A 20416-nucleotide genomic window follows, 5' to 3' on the forward strand; every position below is an offset into this window, starting at 1 on the left:
TCAAAGAATTCCTCTGTCAGCTGTTACCAGCTTGCTACGTTCAAAATACTGCGTAACTGTTAAACCAAAAAACCCCAAACAACAAACCCCCCCCCCAAAAAAAACATATGTAATATAAAAAGGAAAAGCAAATTAATTGCCTGGCTGAATTCCAAATGGGGCTGTCTGGAAAGCTCTTAATTCGCCCTTTTAGCAGGCAGGAACTGGATTGTTCTACTGCCACTGGAGCTGCGGCCTTCCCTCCACTTACTCAGCACCAAGATCAAAATGCAGTTTTGAGCTCCAGTTTGGACAAGCGGATTGGGGTGGAAGCACTTGTCAATACTAAGAAAAAAGGTACCATTTTTTAATCCTGATCCTGTAAGCATTTATGCAAATAGTGAATCATTTTACAATGGCAAACAATCCTGTTATACTGGACAAATAAAGTCACCTTGAAGGATCAGAGCTGATGTTACAAAAGGAATTCTTTCATTGTTCTCTCCAACAGAATGTTTTACGCTTTGTTTCAATCTTAATGGCAGCAGTGGAGTACGAGGCCACATTTTACCTCCTACACAACCTAAACCAGACACTTTACTCAAGTTTTCCTGCACCTCCTTGCATAAACCAATAAAATTTATAATGAAAATCTACATTTACGCACTGATCCTTCCTGACAAAACCTATAAATGTGGTCACAAACCAAAACAAACCAACCTTGTCTGAGCAGGATTATCTTCTGTAACCATGTTTAATGGTGTTAATTATTTTATAAAATTAACTACTGTTTTCTAGACTGGAATTCTCTCCAAATACTGGCCAAAGGATGGATAGCTTCAGCTTCACCGTCACCATACCCCGACCTGCTGTGGGCTTGCCTGACTGCGGTCTCTATTGTCTTGCGATGCTGTTTGCATTTAACAGCCCTCCACGGATGATCGCAAAGGAACCTCCATTGCTCCCCCGAGTCCCCACCATGACTGGGGAAGGGGTAAACCCACACGGGCCTTGGCTCACGCCGGCCGGGCACTCTCCTCCCTCAGCGCCGCCATCCCGTGGGCTCTGTGCTCATCACCATAGCAACAGCGCACTCTCCCTTCCGCCCGGCGCGCTGGCCGCAGGGAGTGGCGTCACCGCTGGGCGCCGGGCGAGTATGATGACGCAGAAGGGCTGCGCGGACGGCGGGAGGGAGTCCTCGCCGTGGTGCTGCGGGAAGCGTTACCGGCCGCTCCCGTGTGTCTTCCTGCGGCATGGCCGGCCCGCACCTGCAGCAGCCCAGCTTCCTGCTGGTGGGTGCGGAGCGCCGGGCGGGAGGGCGCGGGGGGGCCTGGCGGGAGCGGCGCGGGGCGTCCCGTCCCGGTTGGACTTGCGGTGTTAGCTTTGCTACCGGCCCGTGAGGTTGCGCGGTCAGCCTGACTTCAGCCCCGTCAGCAGAAACGTTGTACGGGAGGAGCGGTGTGATCGGGGCATGTTTGCATCACGGCCATAATAAATACTGCCCTTGCCCATTTCCGTTCTGATTTGTGACAGGCCACGTTGAAGGCAGACTGTGTAAACAAGCCGTTTGCTCAGAGGGTCCACGATCTGAAGACGGTCATTGAGGAGCTCCCCGCCAAGGTGAGCAGTCCCTGCCCTGTCAGAAACTGTGCCCGGTCCGTTCCAGGGGGATTTGTTTTCTTCATATCGTTGTTTTCTTTGTTCCTGTTTTTCTTAAGAGTTTAGAAGGTCCCAGCTGAAACAGTGGGAATCCAGCGTCTTCCCACAGAGCTAAAATCCTTTTGTAAGCACTTAAAATGGTTTCAGTTGACTGCACTTCATTAACACCTTTCAGCCTCAGTTCATGAGACTAGTTTTTAAAGTGTGACAGGTAATTGGATAGATGCTGATGAGTATCATTGCAACTTTAGTAGGATCAGAAATCAGCATCGATTTCCTGTAATCGCTATATTAGAACACATTCTTTTGAATGGAAGCACTGCCCAGTGATAATATGGAAACATTCATGGATAGGTGGCAGGCAGCATATTTGTGTGCTCTAGGACATGCAGTAGAGATTATTCCAGTGAGGAGTTGTACATATTTGTGTCTCTTCCCTAAAGGAACTACATAGTATCTTCCCGTGGCTGGTGGAGAGCATTTTTGGTAGCCTGGATGGCATCATTATAGGCTGGAATCTTCTCTGTTTGCAAGGAAGAACAAATCCTACAGAGTATTCTGTGGCTTTGGATTTCCTGGGTCCCAGGTAAACTCATTTCAACACAGATTTAAAAATGTATGGTGAACAACCAACCAGTGTTTGACCTTTTTCTGTTGTGCAAACGTAAGTTCATAAAAGTGAGACAGGAGAGGGTACTTACCATGGGTTTTCTTTCTGATGCTCGTTTGCAGTGGACCAATGATGAAGCTGGTTTATAAACTCCAAATAGAAGAATACAGATATGATTTCCCAGTCTCGTATCTTCCAGTGAGTAACTGAAAAATCTGTAAGACAAGAATGTAGTTGTTGTTGCAGTTGTTGGAACTTTGTACATACTGTATACATATGGTTCAATACAGGCCAAGATACATTCTCAGTGCTCCAGTTTTGGAGCACACCCATTGCTCTAAACAGTTGCTGGAGGAAGAACTTTGGAGGAGATGGGGTTGTCAGCAGCTGATATTTGTGCTGCTTGGCCAGGAAAGCTACATTGGGATTCTTATCCCTTCCCCAGCTTGGTCATTGTTACCAGTACTTCATAGAATCATAGAATAGTTAGGGTTGGAAAGGACCTTAAGATCATCAAGTTCCAACCCCCCTGCCATGGGCAGGGATGCCTCACTTACAGGACAGAAAATAGTTTTCCAGGCTTGTCACAGAGCAGTGCATTCCCTGGCTGTGCTTTGTGCCCATGGACTTGAAGACTAATACATATCCTTTGTATGAATCCTAGATATGAAGTATGACCTTTCAAATAAAGGTATTTATCTGCAGATTTGTTTCACTATGTTTCTTCAGTTGCTATTAGCTATCTCTTGACAACTGATACCTGTAAAGCTATCAATTCAGATAGCTCTACAGTCTTTAACAAAACAAAATATCATTCAAGCATATAGTAATTGCTGGTCTACAGCTCATTTACCCTAACAAAACAATCAGCAACAGGCAAACAGCAGTCTCCTGCTGCTCCCAGTCCAACCTGATACTTATTTTCTGTGAGAAAGTTGGCAGTTTTCTAAAGAGCATTCATCTGCACAAGGAACTAACTGCGATGTAGTAAAATCCCATAGAGCTGAATGCAGAAAACATCCCAGAATGCTGGAATGCAACATAACTTTGCTATCTGAAAACATACTCAGCAAATATGCTGAGTAGCAACAGTAATAATTCATCACTCTGTCTTTCAGGGCCCCGTGAAGGCTTCAATACAAGAGCAAGTCCTACCTGAATGCTCTTTGTACCACAACAAAGTCCAGTTTCCTTCATCTGGTGGTTTAGGTTTGAATTTGGCTCTTAGTATCCTTTTAACAGTTGGATATTTTAATTCCTTTTAAGTATCTAAACCTTAGATATTACGAGCGTTTCTGTTGTGTATTTGTGTCCATGGTAAATCACAGTCATGCTAAAGAGTTTGGGCTGATTAGAAATGTTTAGATTCCAATGAAAAATAATTTTGTTGTCTTCTTATAAAACCTTGGGGGGAATTTCTGGCTCTATTCAAGTCAACAACAAAATTCCCAGTGCTTTCAGGAGGGCCTGTATTTCACAGTTCTTGTTTTCATAACTACTCATAGTTTACTTAATATGATAGAAAAAGAGCATGTTAACTTGGCAGCTGGCGCAGTTGTTGCAAGCACTTTAGTTGCAGCTGCACTGGTTTCAGTCTGAGACGGTCAAATGTGCTAAGAGTAATGCAAACACACCTTGCCACAGAGAAAACCTAAATGTTTGAGTCAGTTGGAAAGCAAAGCTGAATTTGCTGTTAAGCTAGCATTGACAAAATAAAAACTTAATGTCTAGTCATCACCCCTAGCTGTACCTGTTTTTTATTATCTGATCCTTGACTGTTCTTCCAGATCCATTTGAATATTATATGTTTTACTTTGCAATTAGTTTGATTACACAGAAGGTAAGTACCTTTCACAATTTTTCCTTTAACGTTAGTCTTTCTTCACAATGCTTTAAGAGCCTGCTAAGATGCAGTCAAGGTAAATTTACAGTGGTTTTGTCTGTACTATTACAATTTGTTATTGCTTTGGTTCAGTTGGCAATGGAGACTGAATAATAAACAAAATACCCACCTTAGATATACCAGTAAGCAGACTCTCCAACAATACACCAACATGGAGTAGGCAGTGGATGCCAGATGGGTTTCTTACATCTCTATCCAGTAAGACAGTTTATGCAGTTGTAATCACAGCGCTGTACTATGGTGTCTGGTTGGTTGGTTCCTTTTCCTGTTGTTACCTGTGCTGTATGACACTGCTTTTCTCTTACTTGGTTACATTCACTACTACAGCAACAGTTCTCTTAAAGTTACTTTACCTTTGCTTCAAGGTATCTTTTTTGTCAGTTCACTCTTTATAGCCTTCTATATAAGGCCAGAGGGCTTCTGCTTATTTATACTAAATGGATCTGGCTGCATAGCAGACATGCCCGAGCAGTGACTTTAGGTAACAGTATATAACTCCAGGTGTATCCTGTGTGTCTGTTTCAGAGCACATCGGTCACTCATCATGTGAGCCCTTCCAACAGTGCTTATTTCATACTGGTGGACACATACCTGAAGTGTTTCCTACCCACAGAAGGAAGTGTCCTTCCTCCACCTCTTCTAAATCCTGGGGGAGCCATCCCTTCCCCAGCTCCCAGGTAATGACTACAGTGCCAGAGGCAAACTGTGGAAACAGTGCTTACAGAATCCAGGAAACACCTCCACTCTTTATGATCTGTATGTACTTATGTAATTACAAACATTAAATATATTTATGTTCACTTAATTTTACCATAAAGGTTTCACTTGGAAGTCTGAAAAGTAGCTATTATTGGAGCAGAAAAGGCATGCACAAGCAACAAAAATTAATCAGTTCATCCCCTCCAGTTGTGTTTTGTGCACTGCAACTGGAGTAGGACAGATCTGATTGTACTTGACAGTAATTTTTACTATCTTCAAATACGTATGGTATGTGGTAAAGATGGTATTGGTGACAACACTGTTACAAGGAAACTTACATTTTTCATTAATGTTGCTATAAAGCCACAAAACTTGGCAGTTGGTCATTTTGTTTCAGTTCTGAGGTTGCCGTCCTTGATTGTTGAATGCTCTTAGGTAACTGCTTTACAGTTCTTTGAAACTGATGTGTTGGGACCATGTCCCCATGGTTTGCTGCAGACTCATAGGGCTCATAGGTCTCTTAGTTCGTAACTTCCTGATATATAAAGCCAAGACATGTATTAGTAATCAAATCGCATAATGAGTGACTGCATTTCAAGTGACTTTTTGCATGGTAATGGATCAAGCTATTTAGCCACAACTGGAAGGAAGAAGATGAAAGATTCTTGACTACTAAAGTTTTATGTGTCTATGTGAATATGGCATAAAACCAAACTCACAAAGTCGAAGTGAAAATTCTCCAGTACAAGCAGTCTTTTGTGCTTTGTAATGGCTGAGTGTGTGAAAATCTACATTTTCAAAATCAGTTTTGCTACTCGAATTCATAAAATGTCATCAATATTAGCAATTTTATACAAATGTAAAAATAGCCATTATATTTTCTGTAACTGCATTTTAAATAGCAGTTTCCACGGTCTGTTAAGCCTTAGCTTGTACCCAGGAAAACACAAATCAGGTGAATTATGAATATGGAAGACAAAGTGAAAGAAATCAAACTGAACAGGAGAATGGAAAACCTGTAACATTAGGTCTGTGTAAAGCTGGTTCAGTGCAGTATGAATAGGGATGTGGTATTTCTTTAAAGTGACTAGTAATTGTAACACAAGGCAGAAGTTCAGATTGTGCAATCAGCTGTATAGTTTTACTTCTTAAAGACTGCTTTCCAGTTTATAATCCAGTGATTAAAAGCAATGATGTATTTCCCAGTACTGAGGCTTACCGACTTCAGTATTTCCATTCACCTGTCTGTAAAGGTCTCCAGCAGTGCCTTTCACTTCCTATGGCATGCACCACACCAGCCTGCTGAAACGGCACATTGCTCATCAGCCCTCTCTGAATGCTGACCCAGCCTCTCAGGAGATCTGGAGATCAGAAACACTGCTGCAGGTAAGTTGGATTTAAGGAAGAAAACACCCCACATTTCTTGCTGCAAACTGAGGAACCTCTTCATTTAAATCAAAGATAGTTATGCCATTCTGCTTTAGTTTTTGGAATTGAGCAGTGCAGTTGTTGTTTTCTGTTAATGAAACAAAGAACAACTGTGAAACTGTTAACCTGTAATTTAGAAAGGCACTTTTTTTTTAAATTAAGACTGTGTATCTGACAGCTGATCCTAAAGATTTGAGTATTCTTTTTCCAGGAAAGTTTCTAAACATGATTTTTTTTGTTTTTAAATCTTACATCAATTCTATGCTCTAAACAAAGGTTGAGCAGAGACAAGTTGGTTCCATTCACCATCAAGGGAAAGGAAAGGAGAATCTTGACAGTGGTTCTCAAACAAGTTCCTACCATGTTGCTGAACTGAATTATTGATGCTTAGCAGGTGCTAACAGTGTGCCAACTCAGTCATTTGCATTGACATGATAACCTGAAACATCTCTGAATAGGTGGTTATCTATTTACAAAGTACAACTTAGTCTTCAAATTATATACTGTGGTCTTCCCCTATGCTTAGCTTGTGACTGACAAGCCTTGGATTATTTCTCTATCCTTAGCTGAGAAAATATTTGTTTTGCAGATCTTTGTTGAAATGTGGCTTCATCATTATTCACTGGAAATGTATCAGAAAATGCAATCCCCTCATGTCAAGGTAATAGTTTGCACTTATGAGTGTCATCTGATGGTTGACCTTGTATCTTGGGGTAAATCTCGTATTGTGTGGATAATTGTTTTGGTGTATTGGTGCAAAGAAAAGAAATAATTTACCAGAATATCTACACAAGTGTGTCAAAATTGCTAATCCAGTTACGAAGAATGTTGTGAGTGTGTCATCCAGGTTTGCCTTCATTGCAGAAGTTGTGTTTTGTTTTTTGTGAAAGATGAGTTTGTAGGAAGGTCACAACAATCTGAATGCCAAGAGTCAAACTGTTAATGATGGGGAAGATGCCACTATAACACAATAGTATTAAATCTCAATGGGGCAACATGGCTGCTAAAAATAGCTAAAATTTATTTCCAGCAGCGATAACTACTGTTACTGAAATACCAATTAGTAATTTCTAAGATTCATAACCATTTTTTAGCATAAATCCAAAATAAAAAAGGAAATCTTATAAAACTGTCCTTAAGTGAATAAGCCAATTTTGTTGTTTCCTATTCCAAAATATGCTTTTCACCATGATGGTGTCATAAGTAGTTCTGTAGCTACATATCTTAAAAAGCTCTTGCACAGATAATACACAAGCAGTTTGTGGTGGCCTGTTCAGTAACAAACTACTGCATGTAAAAATTAAGTAAGTGTTGGGGAGGCCAAGATCAAAGGCATTATAAAGGGAATTCGAAGGAGAAAATGTTGATCCTCTGAATTCCCTCTGGGTCACAGTGGGACTTTCATGGCGGGGGGGGGGGGAGGGAGAAATATGAAAGCTACTCAGGATTTACTCCTGTTTGAAAGAGCAGTATGGGAATTGATCAATTGAGAAATTCTAATCCTTTACTCCACAGGCTATAAAATAACAAACTTATATTTTGCTAGGAAAAAACATTGGAGAGCTGAAGCATGATGGGTTTTGTCTTTTGTTCTTAAATTTGAGGTCAAAATGCAAAGTCACTAATGTTGCAAAGTCTCCACTTGGGACTCCCAGCAGCATGGCTGTGATGCACCTGTGATGGAAAGGCTTTGCTTGAAGTATCTTTGGTCTGTCTGTCTGTCCAGTCTCTGTGCGTCAAGCACTGTGCTTAGGCCAGAATGATGATTGCTTTAAACTTCTCTCCTCTGTTCACCCTCTGTATTTCAGATGCTTTCTTCTAACACTAGGGAGCAGCAGTTATAGACAATGACTATCAAAGTTATGGTCGAATAGGGACTAGGTAAAGCTGAAAGTTCTCTGAAATCATCACTTCAGGATCCACAAGGTGTGTTGAGCCACAGCTTGAGGCCATTAACTGCCTAATGGTATTTTAGTTTTGTCTTTGATGGGAAGTAATCATAAACATGTGAAAAAGGAAGTTCTTACTCTTTGGGGGTTAGAACATCTGAATAAGGGACTGGAATTCCCCATGACATCCTTAAATGGATTCACATAAATGGATCCCTCCTGCAGGACTGAGATCTGAGTTAGAGATCATCTGGGGACAGGACCTGTGATGTTTAAACTAAGCTGTCGACTAGTATTAATGTGGGCTGAAGGAGAATGGTCTGCTTTATAGCTCCTCAGATGAGAAATTAGAATATGCAGAATTACAAATTTTGTTTTAACATAAGGGTTTAAGTTATTAATAATTAAGCAGGTTCACTTGATCCCATTTAGCATTCTGTGCGTTTGGAAAGAGGAGTAATCATTCATCCCTCAAGTCTGTTTGACCATCAGTGGCTTGAAGTGGCCACATACCTGTTTTGGAAGGTGAGATGAGGTTCCACAGAACTTGCACTTTCTTTGTCTAGCAGCCAGACTCTTTGCTTTGGTGGGCCAAGCCAGATCCCAGATATGTAACTTTCCTGTGAAGTGCCTCAGGGAATGACAGATTTTCCGTAAACCTTGGCAATATCATCATAGACTTCTCTTTACAAGTAGAAGGAGCTGGAATGGGAATGAATAATTTCTTTTGAGAAGGTCTATTTCTTTTCTACTTTACTGCTTTGAATTCTTTCTGGATCTGATGTAAACCTGAGGTGATACTATTTGCTATGCTGTTTCACTGTTTTCCCCATTAATTAAACTGTTTTCCCATTCTTTTACATTGTCTATTTTCTTCTTCTTTCTCAAATGATCCAGAGCCTAAGTGTGCAGCATCTCTTTTCCTATTCCCTCCTGCTGTAATGACAACCCTTAAAAAGACATTTTTGATAAAATCTCATGTAATGCTTCCTGACCTTCCAATGCCAGGTGCCACAGACCCCAGCACTGCTTGTGGAACGCCAAATAGACTACAGGCTCTTGCTGATTCCTGTGGCAGGGAAGATGATTATGAAGCAGACAAGGCTGAGTTATTGGAGAGCTTGCAGAAACCACTCCAAAAGAGTAAAACTAAAAGATACCAAACTGGCACTAGAGGACATTGGGTAGGGGCTATTCAAAGACAGCAGAGGTGTGATCTGGAGAGTTAGTTTAGATGCCTGAAAACAGTCATTGGGGTCTGTGTAGTGTACATTTTTTGTTTTATGTTTTTTCATTAATTTCATACATGTGTGTCACTGTTGCAACAGTATCCTCTTCACCATTGCTTTGTCAAATAATACTCTTTACCTTATTCATCCAAGAAGAGGTAGTAAAAGTAATTTCCTCTTTTGAGGACATTCATAAGACCTGTAGCCTTCCTAAATGGCCTTTAAGTGGAAAGAGAAGACAGAGGATTTCTCTGAAGTGGAAATATACTGGACAGGGTCAAAATGATTTTAAAAGAAGCAAACTTCTTTCTTCCTGTCCCTTGGGAAGAAGAAAGTATCAGTTTGAGTTTCTTCCCAATATACAAACCATGGTTCTCCAGCAGCACAGGAAGAAATGACAAAGTTTTGAAAACAGCATTAAAAAAGCTTGCGGAACACTGAACACTTTTACTCCATTAATAAAATACTGTAACTGTGTAAACCCATGTTGCTGCAGTTCAGTTAACTTCTGAAATGGGGAGTTTATTTGGCAAAAGCTCCATATATCCCCTACCAGTACTCACTGTGAGGCTAGCAAAGAGCCACAACCACTTACAGGTATACCTATACACCTGCTCCCAGTTGTATTTCCAAATTGATAAAAGGCATGAAATATTGTGGAATCAATGTACCGAACACCAGGAAGAAGGATACTGTGGCTGCAGTTCTTACTGTGGTTTGTTGTCCCTGACTGTATTTGTGATGTTCATTTTTCCCCCACCCTTCTTCCTTGGGCTCATTCTCACTCTTTTTTTTTTCTCTTGCTCTCTTCTCTCCTTTCTTCCCTTCCCCCCTTCCTTTTTGTTTCTGTTGTCTCAGCTGGAGGTTCTCCACTACCGACTCAGTATCTCCAGTAAACACCACGGTAGTCCTGCCCAATCCAGCTACCAGGCCCTCCACGCATACCAAGTATTACCATCTTTTCATTTTGTTTCCTTTATAAGAATCTTGTTCCATCATATAATCTGCGAAGTGTATTGGTGCTAGCTGTACAGCAGCTCTTTCTGCCAAGGTGTGGTTTTACATCTTGACTGAGAACGCTGCACTGAGATTTACTAAGTTTTCAGTGCAGATAGATACTGAGAGGTATTAGCAAAGGCTATGGAGAAAATAGTTAAAATCTAGCATATTATGAGAACTAATTATGAACTCTCATTTTTAGAGATGCCCTCTTATAATGCATTGTAGAAAAAGGCTTATTAGCTATGCTGATATTTTTTGACATCAAAATTGGCTTCACCCAATGGCAGATTTCTGGCCCTCATACACTAGTCATTTAAGCAGAAAGCATGGAAGAGAAGATCCGAATTTGCATGGCTGTCACCTAAAATTAAGGTAGGTAACATGTAGAGAGTTTTAGCCAGTGAGATGTCATTGGACAGTACTAAATTTATAGTGGCAATGTAAACTTGACTATACAGTTTTGCAAAAGCACACGAGTGGTACATTTGCAGATTGTTCAGGAAATGTGCATGCAAAAACATTCCTGTTGGAACAGATTGCTGATTCCTCTTTCCCTACTTCAGCCCTTTATTCACTGGGTCTTCATTTTGGGAAAGGGGAGGGCTGAGCATATATACTATAAAGCTGTTGTTATACTTGAAAGCTCTTTAGTACTACATAGAATTTTCCTGCTGTTTAATCCCTTAAGTGGTGTGATAGCTCAAGGTACTGCTTAGAAAAGAAAACAGGAACTACTAGTGTTTAAATCTTAAATAGTTTTTTACTATTAAGTTTATCTAATTACTGTGTTAAGAACAGTACACATCCATCCTGTAAGCTAAGGTTTTACAACAAAAACACTTGTGTTTTTAAACCAGTAATGTTCATAATGGTGCTGATCCAGGCTAAGAAGAAATGATAAGAATTGCTAAGGGGAAAACCTGAAGCAATGTATTGAAACAGTGGTACTGTTAAGTCTTGTAAGTTCAAAAGATACCTTTGGGGGAGCCTACAATTTTTAATTACACCTTTTCAAGGCCTATAGCAGAGTACTCAACCTCTTTAGTTGCTTTTGGAGATCCCAACCTAAACTTCTAGAACCAAGCAACTTCTCAGAGTTCTCACCTAAACCCCTCCTCAGGGCTGTAGAAAACATGCTGACTTGCCAGGAGCTGTCAAGGACACAAGACACTCATTACAGGCTAATCTTCTCTCTTAGAAAGCTGTACTACATGATTATATCTGTTATTAGGCCTTGAATCTTTTCCTGGAGTGAACTTTACAGTGTATTAAAAATCTTAATGAGGTTGTAAAAACACATCTGTTTTGCCTCAGGTATTGCAGAGAAAGGACACACAACACACACACACCCCCACCCCAGCAGTGGAAACACCATTGAATGGGTTTAAGAAGTGGAAGCTTTTTGTATAAAAATGTCTGCCAGTCCCCTAGAGTCATATTGGGCATCTTACTCCAGTATGGCTGCATTTGGCATCCTGAAAACATCTTGCAGCTATTGTCTAATACACTTTCCCAGCATCTTCTGTTATATTTGTTTCATGTACATTTTTCTCAAATTCTGATAAACCTGAGAGCTGTGAAATGTAGAATACAAGTAATGTCTTAAACTTTGCCTTCAGTAGTGGATTGCTCTTAAAGCAGATTACAGTAGCAAAGGAGTTAGTACTTTGACCCCAGATTCTTCAGCAGACCAGCTCTGGTGCTGGGCACCAGAACTAGCTTGTTTTTATCTTTTTCATCTCCCTGCTATATCATACACTTGCTGTGTCTCACCATCGCTCCTTGAGCTACTCCCACCCAGGCTACTTCTACCCATAAGGATGCTAGGAGCAACAGGATCATGCAGGACTTGAATCAGTTCTTATTCTTACCATAACTCTTTCTAAGATTATTCTTATAAGGCAGATAAGTACCAGCATAGGAAGAGAACTCAATACAGCCAGACAAGTGCATAAACAAAGGATGTGTTGTGCTGTCCACAGCAATGAACTTATAACCATAAGGAAAGGCTGATACTCTTTTTTTCAGAAAAGGGTAAGTTGAAATCTACAAGTTATTCTGTTCTTTAATGCTAGACTGAAATTCAGTGCATTAGAGTACTGTGGATGCTTTCTTTTACAATCACATTATCAAAAATATCCCACTGTTTCTTAGTGAACTGATGGCAGAAGATTGATGCAGCTCATCCTGGGGAGCAAGTCTGTCTAAAATCAGGTGGCACCAAACTACAATGAAGAACCTAGAAGGAGGAGAACATTCTTGCATTTCAGTATCTGATCTGAGAATATAAGTTTTCCTGAATTATCTCCTGGACATTTAGCATATGATACTCATTATCTTCCTGTCTTTTGCTTTGAATTTAGGAGTCATTTAAGCCCACTGAAGAGCATGTGCTAGTGGTAAGACTGCTTGTGAAACATCTGCATGCTTTCAGCAACAGCCTGAAACCAGAGCCTCTCTCCCCTTCAGCCCACTCCCACACAGCCAGCCCACTAGAGGAGTTTAAAAGGTAGGTACATGAGCAGCCTATCCCTGAAAAACTCTGCTTTCACTGAGAGGTTGAATTAGGCTGTTTTGATGGCTAAATACAGAAGTACATTAATAAAAGTATGTAAGAGCTAATGTATTGTTTCTCACACCCACTGGAAAGGGGGGCTAAGGGGACATGTCTTGCTGTTACACTAGTATCTTGGCACAAGTCAGAGAAAATGCTACTGGAGGATTCTGGAGAAGGTTAGTGGAGAATTTTAGATATATGTATTTGAGTTGAAATTCAATGGGCAGAAGTAGCTTCAGTTAAGAAAGAACAAGTTTGGGTCAGTGCTTTCTGTATTTGTATTTGTGGTAGTGTGTTGAGTTTTTTACCTTTTTAAAATTTGCTGATGTTTACACATCTGTCTTTAAATCTGTTTGCAGGGTTGTAATTCCTCGGTTTGTTCGACAGAAACTTTATATCTTTCTGCAACACTGTTTTGGCCACTGGCCTCTGGATGCCTCTTTCAGAGCAGTACGTACCTGCTTCTCTTTCCAAGTCTGTATGCAACAGAACTAGTAATTAGTTATTACTGTTTAGCAGCTATTTCTTGGTGTCCAAACATCTGGGGAGTTAGAGCAGTTAAATCATTTATATAACACATACATTTAATGTTAAGAGTGCAAGTGAGACATAGTTAAATAGATCTTGGTGATAATTACTACAGGTTGTTGGCATTGAAAAGAAGATGTTACATTCTTACAGGTTCTAGTTTCTTAGTATCTAATACAGTAGGTCATAAACAAAAGCCGTAAAATACAATTTGTGATAGATACTGCAAATATTACCTCCTACAAGCAGTAAAAGAACTGTATCAGACCACAGCTCTTGGTAATTAATGTTGAAGTTTAAAAATGCAGAATGTAACTTACGTACTAGATTTACAGTTAGCTTTATCACAGTGTTTGAGGTACACATGCAAGGCACAATGTCAGAAGAAATGACTGCAGAGGCCATGGCAAATGTATCCTTGACTACTCCCGTGTATCCTTAGGGTCGTGGGCATGCCTGCACAGAAGACCAGAGCTGATATGATACTCATGTAGCATCTTGTTTAATTAGTTCAAAAAGGATTCAGTGAACTCTATCAGAGCTGTTAAATGCACCTTAAATGCAGCCACCAACTAAGTTTTCTTTTATAGCTGCTGCATGAGTGCTGTGTTATTTGTGTATTATAGAAAATTCACGTTGGTCCTAATGAACATGTACTTAGTTTTTCAGTTTTTTCAGAGACACTCAGATTATGAGAGAGCTTTGTTCCTAAAATCTTTTAGTTGTCATTAAGATAACATTCACCCCTTTCTGTGTTTCAGAAAAGTATCGGTACTTACGTGGTTTTATGTGTGATTTTGCTTAGGTTCTTGAGATGTGGTTAAGTTACTTGCAGCCGTGGAGGTATGCTCCGGAAAAGCCACCGCAAAGCACAGAACACTTGCCTCACAGCGTGTCAGAGAAATGGTAAGGAAAAAAGCAGCTGTGAGTAACCTGAACCAAACCTCGAGGAGGATTTCAGTCTGAATTAGTTGCTTGTACAAGATTAGAGATGATTTCTTACAGCACAAGCTTTTGGTTTGAGACTAATCTTTCGTCCTGGTGCAAATGCACCATCTTTCTGGAGACAGGATAAAACATTTACTTAATGACTCTTTTGGCAGAAGACAAAACAACAGTTATTTAAATAGCTGTACTCACAAATCCTGTACTTACTTTGACAGGGCTACCTTCATTCAAGAAAACTTACTCATGTATACTAAGCTGTTTGCAGGATTTCTGAACAGAGCTCTTCGAACAGACTTGGTCAGTCCAAAAAATGCCTTCATGGTGTTCCGAGTAGCTAAGGTCTTTGCTCAGCCAAATCTAGCTGAAATGATCCTGAAAGGTAAATGGATATTTTGACGTCTTATGCTTTCCTGTCTCAATCTTTCTTCACAATGGCTACAGCTTACCTCAGAAGCACTGAGATGAATACTCCCATTTTGCATGCTATTTTGCCACTCAAAAGTCTGTGTCTTCACTAATGTTTGTTTAGTATTGGTTTAATAAGTTTACAGTTCTTTTCTAATCACCATCATTTAGATTTCATTCCATGATTCTTTTTTAAAGAACTCAATATTGGGTGTCTACAATAAAGTCAGGCTTTTTTACACTTGCCTCACTGATTATTTATCTCAGGATTAAAAGTTCTTATATCTCTAAAGGTATTTATACTTAGCAAAATAACTAGTCAGCTATTCAAATATGCTCTTCAGGATAATTAAAATACAGTAAATTTGGGAGAGGTAAGATACAAGAAGTATCAGTGTCTGAAGTGTTATGACACTCCAGTGCCTTTGAAAAAAAGAAAAAACAAAAAACGCCCAAAACCAAATTTAAAAGCTGAAAATGCCTGTATGGTCTGCATTTAAATGCACTCTGGCTTTTTCTGCTGTAGGCAGAGACAATTAAATGAAAAAAAAGGTAATTAAGGCCTCTTTCCTCCTAGAACTGCTTCTTTATCTAAAAGCAAATTGTCCAGCAGCCTTAAGATTCTTTGTAGCTAGACTTTTCCCAGGCACAACAGGGAGTATTATATAACCATCTCCACTCCTTTTCTCAAAATCTAGGGGAACAGTTATTCCTGCAGCCAGAACTTGTTATTCCCCATCGTCAACACAGATTGTTTATGACTTCCACATTTGGTGGAGCCTTCTTCTCATCATGGCCTCCAGCTACTGCAGATGCATCATTCAAGGTGAAGAATCATGTTTACAGCCTAGAAGGACAGGACTGCCAGTATAAACAGATGTTTGGCACAGAAGTCAGGAATTTGGTAAGCAACAACTTTCACCTGTCGTTCTATTTTGACAGGATTTTTCTCAGTGCTTAGCATACATACTGTAAGTGAAGAGTGGAAAAACTCACACCCTGCCCTACTGTATAATTAACTTTGCTGATGATAACTTCTGGAACCTGAGGGGTCTCAATCCAGCACAGCTGTAAAAACCTCCTTGCTGTGCTAAACAGAAGTTAATGTAACAGCTTGCTGTTATGAGTATTATGTTATATATAGATATTATGAGTATTTCCTCTCAGACATGCTTACTGTGAACTTCTGATTCACTTGATTCATTAGTATCTATCAGATAAAAATAGCAGGAGGAAATAAAAGCCAGCTGAAAAACCTAAGCAGCACACAATAACTACCTTTGTCCTAATAGAAATGCAGCTAACAGTCTTAACAGAAGTCCGTATTAGGTGAGAGAGTGGGTTTGCTCTCACTGCCAGGTATCAAAGTGCAGTTTTATCCATGTATTGATGTTTAGTGTTCCTTTATCTTTGTCCCACACAAGTTTGTTTGTTTGTTTTAGGTGTTAAAACTGGCTCAGTTAATTTGTCAGGCACAGCAGACAGCAAAATCCATATCAGACCATTCTGCAGAGACAGTGGCTAGCCAGTCCTTCTTTTCGTGGTTTAGATTTACACCATCTGAGATGAATGGTTCCTACACAGGCAATGACCTTGATGAAATTGGGCAAGACAGCATCAAAAAAACAGATGAATATTTAGAGAAGGCACTGGAATACTTGTGCCAAATCTTTAAGGTACGTAACATCTTTCTATGAACTCTCCCTATGTAGCAGTGTGTACAAGAGCCAGGATCCCTCAAATATACTTGGGTCTCTCTTGTACTTTGGGGAGTCACAAAGCCATCCAGAGACCCCGCTAGCACATTTGGTTGTAAACATCTTCTGGGCTTGACTTTACCCTTACCACTTCAAAACCCCTTTCAATACAGAGGAAACTAGATGCTCTGAATTTCTGAATACCAAGCCTACTTTGTTTCAAGTGAATACTCCTATTGGACTTTATAGTTTAGACCAAACCTGTCTCTTTACTTGTGCCTGTTCTCACGTTTACAAACAGGCAAGTCATAGCTTAAATTTTAAAAACGGTCCAGTACCTTCTAAATGTAGAGCTATAAAAATACAAGTAAATAACTGCAGCTATTAACTAGAAGTAGTCAGTGTACTTGGTTAAACATAAAAGAATGGATTAATTTCTGTCACCTACACTCCCTTATACAGAATTGACCTAGGAGAAGACAGCCATTTGACAGCTCTCAAGGAGTAAGGTACTTGTAAAAAAGAACACCTCTCCTGGATTTGAAGAGCACAGACAAGAAATATGGAGACTTTTATTCTCTTTTAATGTCTAGCTGAGGTGCTATTCATAGAATCATAGAATAGTTATTAGAACTGCTATTAAGCAGTTCTTGGTATCTGTGTTATTCCTGAGTAGCTGAGTGGAGCCCAACTGACCCAGATGATGAAGAACTGTGAGATGGCTCAAGACAAGAATGGGAAAAACCAGCTTCCAGACTGCATTGAAAGTGAGGATGGCCTTATTCTTACGCCCCTTGGCAGGTACCAGGTGAGAAAAGAGAGTCCATATTACTACCCTAGATTGTTCTTGCAAAAAAAAACCAAACCAGCAAGTTGTCCTTCTACATCCTGGGGCTAAGAGAGATGCCTGCACAGAGGTGTTTCAGAGGGGACCTACAAGATAAGGGGTTTATTTTCTTATTTCCAGATCATAAATGGCTTACGTAGATTTGAGGTGCAGTATCAAGGCGATACCGAGCTTCAGCCCATTCGAAGCTATGAAAATGCCACTCTTGTCCGCCTCCTATTTCGGTTATCCTCTGTGCTTAATGCAAGGGTAAGTACAGCACTGTCTCCTCTTGTGTTTTCCACTGCAAATTTGTTCTTGCACATACATGACACTGAAAATTTGTCCTTGTTCCTTTACTGTGGTCTGTATGAGTAGTCCCCTGTAGTATCAGGCCTGCTTCTCTACCTGTAATATGACAGCTTAAATGTAGTCTTTATGCTTGATGTTTGAACAGTGGCGTATCATTCAGAATTAATGTTTCTGAAACAGGAAGAGTAAATCCTTTTCTTCCACTAGGCTTAATAGATACAAGGCAAGCCTGCACTAAAGCAGTTCTACTGTTTTCAACTACATTTTGATTATTCCCCCCCCCCCCCCGAAAAAAAGTGCAAAGTAAGTTACACTTATCTTATGGCAATAGTTATAATAGAATACTGATGTTTAAACTTTTCTTACCTCAGTTTGCTGATCAGATGGATGTACTTTGCTCCAGGGAAGACTTTGTTGGCAGACTTTGTCGTTACCATCTTACCAAGCCCCATCTCATACAGAAAATCAGGTGTAGTCCCATGGTGAAGGACAGAACAAGCCAGAACTGGGGACCAAGAATCAGTCTGAGGTTTCTGGCTAGCTACCGGACTCTCATTTTTTTACTGATGGTCTACTTCACTGCATCCTGGTTTAACATTGGGCCAGTGAGCTGCACATTCATTATCCTGATCGGATATTTTCTTTATGCCACAATAATGACTTTTTTCTCTGAAAGATGGAAGCCACATGAACACTAATTTCTTTGTTTCAGCTTACACTTGTAAAAATAAATGTTTTAAGGATAAACCTGGGATTCATTCAAAATGACTGTTTGAATTACTGTATCAGATCTTCCTAAACTATTTTTCAATATTAAAGTTAATTGAGTTTTATAAACAAGTTATGTTGTCTTGTGGAGTAGGGATAATCAAAGTAAATTTTATTTTTTTATAAAAGCATTCTGTAGAATCTAGTGAATCACTGGGGTTTCTTGAGAGGGGGAAGAATGAGACTTTATACTGAAGGGAACTTTAATCAGGAGCACTCTGGTCAGTTTACACAGAATAGCTGAGGGTCTAAAGTTTAATCTAGAAATACAGTTTCTTCTAAACCACTACCCAGGTAGCAACAGCAGGTAAAAAGCTGGAGGCATCTTGCTAGAAATAAAATGCACCAATATTCTGAGCACTAGCCTGAGCTACATTTTAACAAACCTGATCTGCAAAAATTCAATCAATCACACTATGAGTCACAAAATTCATATGCTTCAGCTATAATTATTGGAAGCACAGGGAAAAGAGGAATGCCATATTCTTATCTTCCCAAAGATCTAGAGTAAGGGAATCCCCTTCTAGGTTACCACCTCCCAGGTCATGGGGGTTTTGGGGGGAATTGGAGGGGTTTGGGTTTGTTGTGGGGGTTTTCTGGTTGGTTGGTGGTTTTTTATTACAAGCTCTGTGGTTAGCTACTGTGAGAATCTAAAGTTGTGAAACATAAACTAAACACAGTGCTCAGAATGGTGGGAGGATTTAACATTACAGTGGAAGGAATATTTAGTACTGTCCTCTAGAAGCAAGACTACACGCTCTCTAGCAACTTCCATCACACTACTACATATAAGGTTGTTTTTTGTTTCTTTTGGGTTTTTTTTAAATGAAGTCACGTGCACCTCCACGTCAGATGCCTTTATGGTATATCCCTGGCTTGTCATCACAGTAAGTACCCCCATGATGACACAGGAGTCAAACATCTGACTAAAGAGAGGTCCTCAGTAAAAAGTATGTCGGGGTTTCTGGATAGAACACATTCAGCAACTGCAAAACTTGTCCCTCAAAACATCTCTAATCAAGGGTAAGGACCTCAGTAGTCACTTATTAAATAACAGCATGACCTAACAGTACTAAACAACAAAAATCAGGTGTTTTCACAGTATTCTGCAATGTCAAAACATCTCTATTTCCCCAGGACTAAAACGCTCCATTTCCCCCCCAGCCTGTGTCTGCCCTCAGAGTACGGCACACAGCAAGCACAGCACTCTGTGTACTTGTCCCCATGTTCTCTCTCACTCCTTCCTGCAATTTTAATTCTCTCTGAGATACTTTTATTAACACCAAATGTTCTCTGAAGCAATGCATCATGAGATGCCACAAAGAGGAATCCTGACAGATGAGCTTCAAAAGGTAACTCAGTCAAAAAAAAAAACAAACAACCATTTTGTGCTCTCTAAAACTATGCCATGATGGTGCATGTGGGAAAGACAACTAATCAAAAGTAAAATGAAGTTCAGTGAGAAAACAGCTTTAGAGCTTATGGCTAATCACCATTTTAAGGCCATTCAGCTTATGCTGGATGTAAATCAACATCCAAAACTATGCTGTAGGAACAAAAGCATTCAGTAGTATGAAAGCAAGCCTACAATGACCATTTTTGCTAGCAAACCAATCAGTTTGCTTGAGCCTTAGAGCCGCACGAGGGCTGCATCTCTATGCTCCACACCAAGTGTAAGAAAAGTTACTTCAACTTACAGTCATTGTCCTGGCTGTGATTGCTGTAAGGTAACTGTCCTGGTGCAAGTTTGATTTGAGCAATACGATACTTGAGGGCCTTAGCTTTGCAAACTTGTTTGCTTAAACTGCCACTCCCATAATCACTTCTGCAGCCACAGGACTTGGGTCATCATTTCTCTCTCTTCTGCAGACAAGACTTCTACCTCATCTTCTGCAATGACCAGTTCACAGCTATTAATTTGACACACTGCGGGTACATGTCCCACTTCCAGTTTTTATGATCTATCTCCCACCTCAG

At 40.1% G+C, this 20416-nt stretch overlaps 1 protein-coding gene across 4 annotated transcripts; it reads left to right on the plus strand.

The window, feature by feature from the left end:
• The first annotated feature begins 1181 nt into the window (after nt 1-1181).
• SMPD4 (sphingomyelin phosphodiesterase 4) lies at nt 1182-18511 on the plus strand. Of its 4 annotated transcripts, XM_062631374.1 has the most exons (19): nt 1182-1271; nt 1513-1599; nt 2082-2224; nt 2371-2446; nt 3367-3475; nt 4036-4088; nt 4677-4828; nt 6104-6236; nt 6868-6939; nt 10255-10344; nt 12762-12907; nt 13315-13405; nt 14289-14389; nt 14647-14810; nt 15535-15740; nt 16279-16512; nt 17210-17341; nt 17501-17629; nt 18043-18511. In XM_062631374.1, the coding sequence occupies exons 1-19, from the start codon at nt 1233-1235 to the stop codon at nt 18367-18369; spliced, it is 2484 nt and encodes an 827-aa protein (XP_062487358.1). In that variant the 5' UTR covers nt 1182-1232; the 3' UTR covers nt 18370-18511. The 4 variants fall into 4 exon arrangements, 3 of the variants coding, with proteins under 3 accessions (XP_062487358.1, XP_062487360.1, XP_062487359.1); XM_062631376.1 differs by lacking the exon at nt 16279-16512; XM_062631375.1 differs by lacking the exon at nt 10255-10344.
• The last annotated feature ends 1905 nt before the right edge of the window (nt 18512-20416 follow it).

This window comes from Pezoporus occidentalis, unplaced genomic scaffold (genome assembly GCF_034315485.1).
Source record: "Pezoporus occidentalis ecotype Australia unplaced genomic scaffold, CSIRO_AGI_Poc_V1 ctg37, whole genome shotgun sequence".
Lineage (NCBI taxonomy): Eukaryota > Metazoa > Chordata > Aves > Psittaciformes > Psittacidae > Pezoporus > Pezoporus occidentalis.